General features: G+C 36.2%; 1 protein-coding gene across 1 annotated transcript; it reads left to right on the forward strand.

The window, feature by feature from the left end:
- Positions 1-238: 238 nt before the first annotated feature.
- Positions 239-8,616, forward strand: vash1 (vasohibin 1). The gene is made up of 8 exons (XM_015394097.1): positions 239-520; positions 786-1,147; positions 3,209-3,297; positions 3,600-3,656; positions 4,003-4,077; positions 5,164-5,545; positions 6,324-6,433; positions 7,633-8,616. Exons 2-8 carry the CDS (start codon positions 932-934, stop codon positions 7,700-7,702), a joined length of 999 nt encoding a protein of 332 aa, XP_015249583.1. The 5' UTR covers positions 239-520; positions 786-931; the 3' UTR covers positions 7,703-8,616.
- Positions 8,617-9,962: the final 1,346 nt, after the last annotated feature.

The raw sequence follows: 9,962 nt of genomic DNA on the forward strand, positions 1-9,962 counted from the left end.
TATACATGTATATATATATACACATTAACTGATTAAAGAACAAATGTTCATATTTATCTTACATATTTCCAATAACTCATTCGAAAACCGATTACTAACAAAAGATCTATTATTTTTAACTTAATTTACACTCCATTTGTCTAAAAAGGGCTTTTTACGAGGAGCACCTGAATGCAGCTCGTGTCATCACTGAGATCATTCTCTAAAACACGCGCATGCGCAGTAGACTGAGGTCGGGGAGTGTCTGGGCAGCTCGTTTGACTCAGAAACCTGTGCAGAGAAGAGGAGCATCTGCAGGAACAATGAACCGGCTGGATTGGAAGGAAATTATTTTAAAAGATGAGCCTGATCTAAATGAATGAAGGAAGCCTAAAATGGGATCTCAGAGGGACATTTTTCGTTTCGTATTTGAGGCTTGAATGACCTCCAGCGGTGCAGGGAATTAGGATTTTCTAATACTTTATCTCCTGCAAAGTCAACACCCCGACAGCTTCTGCCGCGGCGTTGCTATGGGGACAATGTGAATACTTCCTTTTTTTTTGAATGAGCATATATAATAATTGTACCATACATTTTTTTTTCTCACTAATAAGCCGCCTTTATTTTGTTTATTAATAAGCAGTTCATTAGAAAGACATTACTGTTTAAATAGGTATCAAATAGGCTACTTGCTGCAAGAAATATTATTTTTTTCCTACTTTTAATTTCTGCTTTTAGCTTGAATAACCTAATACATTTTAACTCTGCTTTAATAACAGATTCACTAACAGCTTTTTCTTTTTCAGATATTGATTCCACAATCTCCTGGAGGTCATGAGATGACCATCTGCTGCTGGAACCTGCTTTAAACTGCAAGCTGATTAACCACTTAAAGAACCAAAGGCAGGACTGTTTCTGCTTCTGGACTGTGTGGCTGACCACTGAAGAAGGGATGCTGAGAGTCACAGTGGGCTCAGCAGAGGAGAGGGATGAGGAGGATGAAGGGGAGGAAGAGTTGAGGGATGGAGGGGTGCCCTTCTATGTAAACAGAGGAGGCCTTCCAATGGATGAGGAGACTTGGGAGAGGATGTGGCGTCATGTGGCCAGAATGCACCCAGGTGGTGAAGCTCTGGCCAAGGACATAAGGGGTGTTATGGACCTGCCCAAGGTAAATATAACTTACAGGACATTTAAACTGTTGTTATTCAATTCAGTTTATTTATATTGCGCCAATTCACAACACATGTCATCTCAAGGCACTTTACAATTCAACCAGATGATACAGTTAAATTGATTCAAAGTTTTCCTTCTAAAGAAAACCAGTTGATTGCATTGATTCATTGAGAATCCCTTACACTAAGCATGCTTGTAGCGACAGTTAAGAGGAAAACTCCTTTTTAACAGGAAGAAACCTCCAGCAGAACCAGACTCGATGTGAGTGGCCATCTGCCGAGGCTGACTGGGGTTCATGCAGACAGAAGCAGAGATAAAAATAAAAAAAATATGCAACTGTCAACCAGCTCACCGTCCAGGAAAAAAAAATAGCCATACAAACCAGCTCCCATGTCAGAGGATGAAGAGAGCACATCCAGCCAGTCACAGTCAGAGAAACAGGACTACACTGAAATACAGGCCGAGCTCTATTAATCCAAGAAAACGGGTTAATTATGATATTTATATTTATGCATTTAGCAGATGCTTTTATCCAAAGCGACTTAGAAAGTAGACACAATTTTACAGTTATCATCAATATGGTAATACGTTCTCTAGAGGAAAATCCCTAGTCTGAATCAGTGGGGACAGCAAAGAGAGAGAGAGAGAGAGAGAGGGAATGGCAGAAAGAGTAGTAGAGGGGTACAGAGGTATGGGTAAGAGTTAGGAAAAAAATGCTCTTTGAAGAGGTTGGTCTTTAAGAGTTTCCTAAAGATAGAAAGGGACTTTGCTGTTCTTGTAGCACTTGGTAGTCATTCCATCATCATAGAAGTTGTGACATAAGCCAAATTTCTGAAATAGGAGTAGATGGAAAATCCAAATACTCCTTTTTGTATATGAAAAAGAAAGGGAGCTCATAGTTTAAAAAGAAAAATTGTAAATCTTAAAAACTGTAGAGATTTCAACTTTATTTTGAAAAGGACAGAAATAGTAGTCCTATAGCCAACCAAATATTTTTAGCAAATTCAAATTTTTACTTTATGAAAAATTTTCTTTTATGGTACAATTAACTTTTTATAACTTGCAGCTAGAAAACAGTAATAATAAAGGTTTAATGGCTTATACATGCAAGGTTTCTGTCTTTCTGTTCTACGTTTGACACAGCTGATCATAATGCATAGGATGGGAAATTACTGGGGTTGTTAGATTCACTGTTAGAATTGTTTCAACAATTAAATGCTAAATCAAGTGACACAAAAAGGACACAGATTTGTGTCATTTAGAAACTATAAATGTAACGGGAAAAGATTTTAGTCTATTACAGTCTATTAAGGTTAATAAAGCATAATTGTGTGATACTATAATCGAGGGCATGCATCAAAATCTCTTTCAAGTTAAGGCAGAAAAGGAAGATTAAGGGATCAGCACTCAACTAAACTTACTAAATGGGTGTAAAAACCAAAAGCACATAAGATATATTATTAAATTTGCCTCCTACTACATTAAAAATGTTGTCATTCTAAAGTGTTTCTTTAAAAAAAGAATGAACTACTACTGCAAGCATTTACCATCAGTGGGTTAGATTGCTGTCATCCAATCTTTAAGCTATCTCTGTAAAAATCAATCAGGCTGCACAAAGTAAAGCTGGTAGATGGTAGAGCATGATGAACATAAAGAAAATGATATGAAATCCTTAAATCGAACCGCTGCGTCTAATATGAACGATTTTAATATCCTGTTCTCGTTCTACGTGGTGCTGAACGGTTTAATATGATATAATGTTTAATGTGAACCATTTAGAGCTCTCATGATCAGACGCTTCTTTATCCAGACATCAGAGTATCATGTTTCTGCTATTTATTTGAATTAAACGTGCGTCTTTGTCTCTTTTATGTAATGTAGAAATGTTCGTTTTTCTTATTTTATTTTTTCAACTTTAGTTATTCCTAATATTTCTGTAAAATCCTTGGAATTTTATTGCATATGTTTTTCATATGTTTTAAATTCAGCTGAACTTTGCCTTACGTTACAGTGAATATTGCGATTGTTGTGTAATAGCAGTTGTTTGTCCCCTCAGATTCCAGTACCAAGCGTGCCTACATTCCAACCTACAACTACCATCCCACTGCGCCTGGAAGCCATACAAAAGTACATCAGGGAATTACAGTATCCTTTCATGCATTTACAATAGTCGATTGCTTTTATTTAAAACTCAATTTAATATTAAATTGGTTTAATTGTGGAGGGTGTCAAATGAATCATGGAGTATTGTGTAATATAGGCCATCCAGTGTAGACTCTGCATTCAGTATTAACCAAAACCATGATTTCCACTTTGTGCAGAAATTCATTCATAATTAATCAGCAGCCTATGAATATAACAAAGCACTCTAAAACGCTGTGCCCTCCTCCCCTTTCATTCTGTGTTTCATGTCTGTGTAACTCTTTAGCCTTAACTGTATCTTACAGGTACAATCACACAGGGACACAGTTTTTTGAAATAAAGAAAAGCCGTCCTCTCACTGCGTGAGTTAATCTTACTTTGGAAATAAAACCCAAAAAGGTTGTTTTCAGGGATGGTGCTGAATCTACCAGGGATGCTCGTGCTTTAGCTATGTCTCTTGTTTACTCCAGGGATTTTTTTAAAGTACTTGCTAATGTCAGTCAGCAGATGCCTGAAACACACTTCCTGATCCTGCTTTATTAGATTTAGGCTCCATTTCCCTGCATGATGGAAATTATTTCAACCTACTGAAAACAAGAGCAGCCCAAAGACACAATTTAGACTAGCATTAGGGTTAGTTTTTTTATGCAAGCATGTATATGAAATAAAAAAAAAAATCTCTTTTCTTTCTTTTATTTGTTCTCACAGGTTGATGGACATCGCTAAGGAGATGACAAGAGAGGCTCTGCCAATCAAATGCTTAGAGGCGGTGATCCTGGCCATGTATCTTTAAGGCTAAAGGGCAGGTTGCATGAGATTGTATTAACTGTCTATTTGATTGCAGAGGTAAATTTGGCTTAAGATTCTTTTTTCTAAAGGAAAAAAATATATATTTTCCACTTACTCATTGGCAAATCTGGTAAAATGTGTAAAAATGTATCTTTTATTGCAGCAGCATAATGACCCACACTTTAGAATACCAAATGTTTAGAGTCCACTTTATTTTACACACAATCCCTCCAGGTGTTTCTGTCGTTTCTAATTAAATGCAGTCAGATTAATTGTGTTGTAAAGTTGACGGGTGTGTCTACGATCATTCATTTTTACTGTTTAAACTATATCTGACATAGACCTATTTTCTATTAGTTAAATACTTGTTTGGATGGCATGTCAGAGATTGCAGTCTTTTGTTTTTTTGCATCAAAAATGTAAATGTGTAGAACTGCCCAAACTGAGTCAGACTAGATTAAGTTTAAAGATTTTAGCAGTAAACTCCTATCTAGTTATGCCACGAAACAAAGGTTATATATAGAATATAAGCATGGTGGTGGATCTGTGATTCTGAGGGCTTGTTTCTCTTTCAAAGGTCCTGAGAACCTTGTTAGACTGAACTACTTGAACTACTTAGAATACCTTAGCATTTTAAACAAAAATTTCTTCTTGTAAATAAAAAAAGAATGTGTTTTATATATATATATATATATATATATATATATATATACAGTAATTTTTCCATATCAAGATATTCTGTGTTGATTCAGAAACGGTTGATCTGGTGTGATCTGAGTATCCGATGCAGTTGAAAACCTTTTTGGATGAGTTGAAGACAGCATAGCATTAGGTCATTAGCTCAGGTCATTAGCAGGACTCTGAAGAACTACTGCATGTTGAGAAGATAATTAAGCAATTAGAGGACTGGAATTTAGGAAACCTGCTCTAAAGAGTTGGAGCAATGAAAGAATAGTCTGTATTTTAAGGTTTTATACACATATTTACCAAAAGTCAGTGTGAACGTTTTGAACCATTCGTTGCCTCCACAATCCAGGATGAAAATCCTGATGTTCATTTCCTTGACGTCTAGTGATGAAGTCATCTCACTAACAACATGCCCGGTGTGGAACGCTTCCCACTTAGCTTTAAATCTCAGTTCTCAGGGAACCACTTCTACCACATTGTGCTGGGTATCCACAGCGGCGGGCGCTTCGGCGCGCTGGGCATAAGCCGAAGGGAGGACCTCATGTTCAAGCCTCTGGAGTTTCGAACACTCTTGGACTTGGTTCAGGAATTTGAAGGCGCCTACAGGGGTTACTGGCACACCCTGCGTAAGATTAAGATTGGACAATACGTGTCCCATGACCCTCATAGTGTGGAGCAGATTGAGTGGAAACACTCCATACTGGACGTGGACAAGCTGAGCAAGGAGGAGTTACGGAAGGAGCTGGAGAGACACACCCGTGACATGAGGCTGAAGGTACACTTCTGCTTTTAATATCTTGCTTTTGCATTAATTTTATTGATAGTTTTTATTTTTTATTGATGTGTGCTGTGTCCTGGAGCTCAAACACGTTCAAAATCAAAAAGTTAAATTATTTGTTTTGTAAAAGTTTTCATATTTAGCTCCTGAACGGTCATGCTGCTAGCCTTCCCAGTAATAATATTGGTAATTTTTTTTCTTTTACATGAAAACTAGTGAAAAAGAAAAAAAATGTGTTTTTATGGATAAAAAAAAATATATATATATATTTTTTACAGATTTGTTGGATTTGATTTGTTGGATTTTTATCAAGTATAATCACCAAAAATGCCAAAATAATCAAATTTTTACAAAAAACCCCCCCCAAAACTCTTCAGCTGATCAATAAAATAGATGAAGCTTCCTGTCATATACTGATTTAAAATGCAGATGTTTGTCTTTTGTCTCCTTGAGACTCCAGTGAGGCCCTGAGTTGAGCTGCTGGTTGAGAGGCAATTTCTCTGAAATGTTTCTCCCTCATCATCTCTCATGCCAATATAATGAGAGCAGCAGTGATGAAGGTTATTGAGGATAATAAAAGTAATGCGATGACTTCTATGTTTAAAGATGGCTCCATCTATCACTAAGAGGGCTTTCTGCTGAGTGCTTGGCACAATCTCTTTGAAAGCATGAACAGATTAGTGCTACAAGCAGAACAGAGGAAGGGAGAACAGACGGAATGTGGACTGTAGTTTCCAAATGTAATTTAAAAGAAATGATTCGTTTATTTTTGCAGATTGGGAAGCCGGCACCTCCCTCTCCTACTAAAGACAGGAGAAACAGCATGGGCTCTCCTCTCAAAGGACCAGGCAGCCCCCTTCGAAGGATCAGTCGAGTTGAGAGACGGTAGGATTGATAGGATGCTCCTAATGATAAGTTCCATGTAGAAAAACTACAGGCATGGCTATCAATGAATGTACAGTAGAAACCTGTACGCTCTGATAAAAATTGAAAACTTCAAAATTGTACAACTCAAATGAAAAAAAAAATTTCTTGAAGGGAAAAAGTAAAAAAAAATGTGGTTACATAAGTGTGCACGCCCCCTTTCACCCTTATGCAGAATTACCTCTACATTCAGATTAACACACACCGGTTCTTGTAGGCTTTTCCTTGATTTCTCTCTAAAAAGGTATGAGTCTGTTGAAGATGAAAATAATTTAACGCATTTGTTTTATTAGGGGCATGTATCAGCACAAAAAAATCACTGGAGAAAATGACAACATTTTTAATAACTGGACATCCTTTAAAAATTAATAAGATGAAAAGAAGCCAAATGTTTAGATTAAAGAAGCCATGGGAAAATTTCCCATATTCTTCATATGATCGGTCTTTTGAGGATATTTAAATGGATATTTTTTCTCACAAAGGTAAAAAGCAAAAGCCATGTTAAGTTTGCAATACTTTTGACTATAATTCAAATTGAACCTTCAAAGTGAAGCATGGCAGTGGCAGCATCATGCTTAAGGATCAAAAATATTTCTCCTAATGAAAAAAGAAAGGTTTAATCAGAAGAAGATTAATGTTTTGATAGTGTTTAAGCCAGTAGAGTGATATAGATAAAATTGGAGATTTCCTTGTGATCTGATAGATTTGCTCCTTTTTTGCAAAAAATAATCTGCAACTATTGCCCAGTGAAAAACTGCAATGTTGGACTTTAACCCAGAAGGCCGAATGCTATAATGAAATTGAAAGATGCCTGTTGAAAGATTCAAAGTATTAGGTTAAGGGTCCACACTTATGCAACCACAATATTTAAAAATTTTTTGTTTTTCCCCCCCTAAAGATTTCATTTGATACATTAATTTATTTGCTCAGGTTGTTGGTGACATTAAGTCTAAAACATCCTGAAAAGATTTATCTTATTATAATTTTTTATTTAATTAAAAACCTGGTATTTTAACCAGTAATTGCACATTTCCACTCAATGAAAATTAATTTCTCCTAGACTCCAACAAGAGAATTAGTCCCAGCTCTCTATAAAATATTAAAAAAAAAATGTTAGCTTTTTAATTTTTTTTTTATTTATTCTTGTCTTTTTGTTTCAGCCCCTCTGGAGAAAAGAAGGTTCTGGAGCAAAAACCAACTGATATTAATGGATACCAGATTAGAGTCTGAAGAAAGGCGCTGCTGCATGATGGATCGACCGCGTCACTTCCTCTAAGTAGACATTGGCCTGTTTTATTTTTTATCCTGGAATAGGTCACCAGCAAATGTTCTTCCGAAAACAAACGCCTCATTCAGCTCTACTTATTTTGTTACAGCCTTTTTTTTCCTGTAACAGTTGCAGTATTTGGTGCTGGCAAAACTCCCAGTTTATGAAAAGTGGGAGTAAATGTGCGTTTTTATTTCCAATAAAATAAGCAAGTACAGTTTTGCTACCTAAACCCAATATAATGTTTGCATACATATAGTTCAATGCAATTTGCATATCACACCTCTATGCTGTTAGGCTTTTCTACAATCTGCATCACTGTACTGTAACTTTAAGACAGGTTGTGTAATATAATCCACCTAGACTCTACTAGACAACAGTAACATGTGTAGTAACTTCTTTATACTGCTGCCCTTGTGCCTTGATTAACATTTCAATGGAGAAAATATGTTGAAGGATCCTAAAATCTGTTTTGTTTATGGAAAACAATGTTAAATAATGTTTTTTTTTTTTTAGCATTGTCAGGTAAATGTGAACAAACTACTCAAACATCAATAAATCTTTGTCAATACATTTCTTACGCCTAAAAAATAAAAATAGTGAGATGATGTCTTAAACATCAGTGCTCCTGTAGGTCAGTATCTCATGTAGACTGCTGCAGACCTGGTTACAAGACTGAACAGCGATCCTAACTCAGAAGCTCAGATTAAATCTGTGATCAGGTCCAGCTTTTTCACAGCATATGTCACAGCATATTGTTGAGATTTTAATCCAGGCTTCCATTGCAATGCCTTTAAATTACTGCAGTTTCATTTATTTTTAGACACACAGTAACCAAGCTTGACTGCACAGCTGGTTCAAAATGCCTTTTCACTTGTACATAAAAAAAGAGCATGTTTCCTCAGTTTTAGAAGCTATTCATTAGCCACGGTTTGCTCACCGATATCGTGCTGATTTAACTCCCACAGAGTTGATTTTAAGAGCATGGACCTATAAAGGAATTGAAAAAGTTATAAATCGAATTCATATTTAAGCACTTAAAAATAAGTTTTGTATTGATGTCAATGATTAGAGCTCTATTCACCATACAGCTCCGGTCAAAACATACACATTTTATCGAAATTGGTTGAAATTCCTACTAATTTACATATTGGTCATCAAACATTTAATACCGTAGGGTTTAGCTACTGAAGGGGTTTGTCTTTGTAATGAGCGTGATCCGAATTTTAATCCTGGTTGTGTGAAGAGGGACGTTCGTTGTAAAATTTGTTGCCATTCTTTTATGCATTTTGAGGTAACCGCTTGTTATGGGAGCAGGCAAAACGACACACCTAGTAGATTGCAACCACTGCCAAAGCTCTAACCATTCCAAAACCAGTCAAGTTACATTTGAAACCATTTCAAAAAAACAAATAGCTGCCAAATAGCCTAGTCTTTATCTCTGTGACCATAAAGCTTTAGGACTTATTGTGAGTTCAGTAAGGTCAGATGGTTAAACCCTGGGTAGAGTTGGTTATTTTAACAGGTTAATAATCCAATCGCAGGTTAAAACTGGTTCTCAGTGGATAGAGCTTGGGGGAATATCTTCCTAAGGGTCAATCTTAGCCTTTTAAAGAACAACTGAACTATGCCTGCAGTGTGGGTGTCCACCAGAAAACCAAATTGGTCAAATATCGGGTCAGAATTCTGCGAGACGTTATTTGATGCCAGAGGAAATCCTCACTAAATTTTATTATCCAGTCCTTTTAACATTCAACCCTTAGACAATCTCAAAAGTCTGAAATGATGAATCCCTCATGATATCATTTAAAGTTCTGACCGGAACTGTATGTTTAGTACACAGCTTTTTTATTCCTGCATTTTAATTGTAGCATCTTTCCTTTGCCTTAAGTGGTTTTGATAGGTATAAACATTTTTTTAACAGCACTTTTGTCTTGGTTTTTGTACATTCACTGGAAACTGGGTAATTTTATGGTACCCACTGTGTTTCTTAGCAGTACACCATTCATGCTCTTCTAAATTTTGCCACTAGCAACATTTAGATCTGCTCACTAAGTATTAACTCTGTCTTCAATGTTCTGTAATGCAGTTACACTGTGTCAAAGATAGAGGATCACAATAAAGAGACACATCACTTCTTTTTTGTACGATTTCTTATTTCTAAGATTCTCAGCTGAGATCAATGAAGTATCCCTGATCTCAGATAAGGAAAGTGTGTCATTG

Source organism: Cyprinodon variegatus, unplaced genomic scaffold, assembly GCF_000732505.1.
Source record: "Cyprinodon variegatus isolate N-32 unplaced genomic scaffold, C_variegatus-1.0 Scaffold671, whole genome shotgun sequence".
NCBI classification, from domain to species: Eukaryota; Metazoa; Chordata; class Actinopteri; order Cyprinodontiformes; family Cyprinodontidae; genus Cyprinodon; species Cyprinodon variegatus.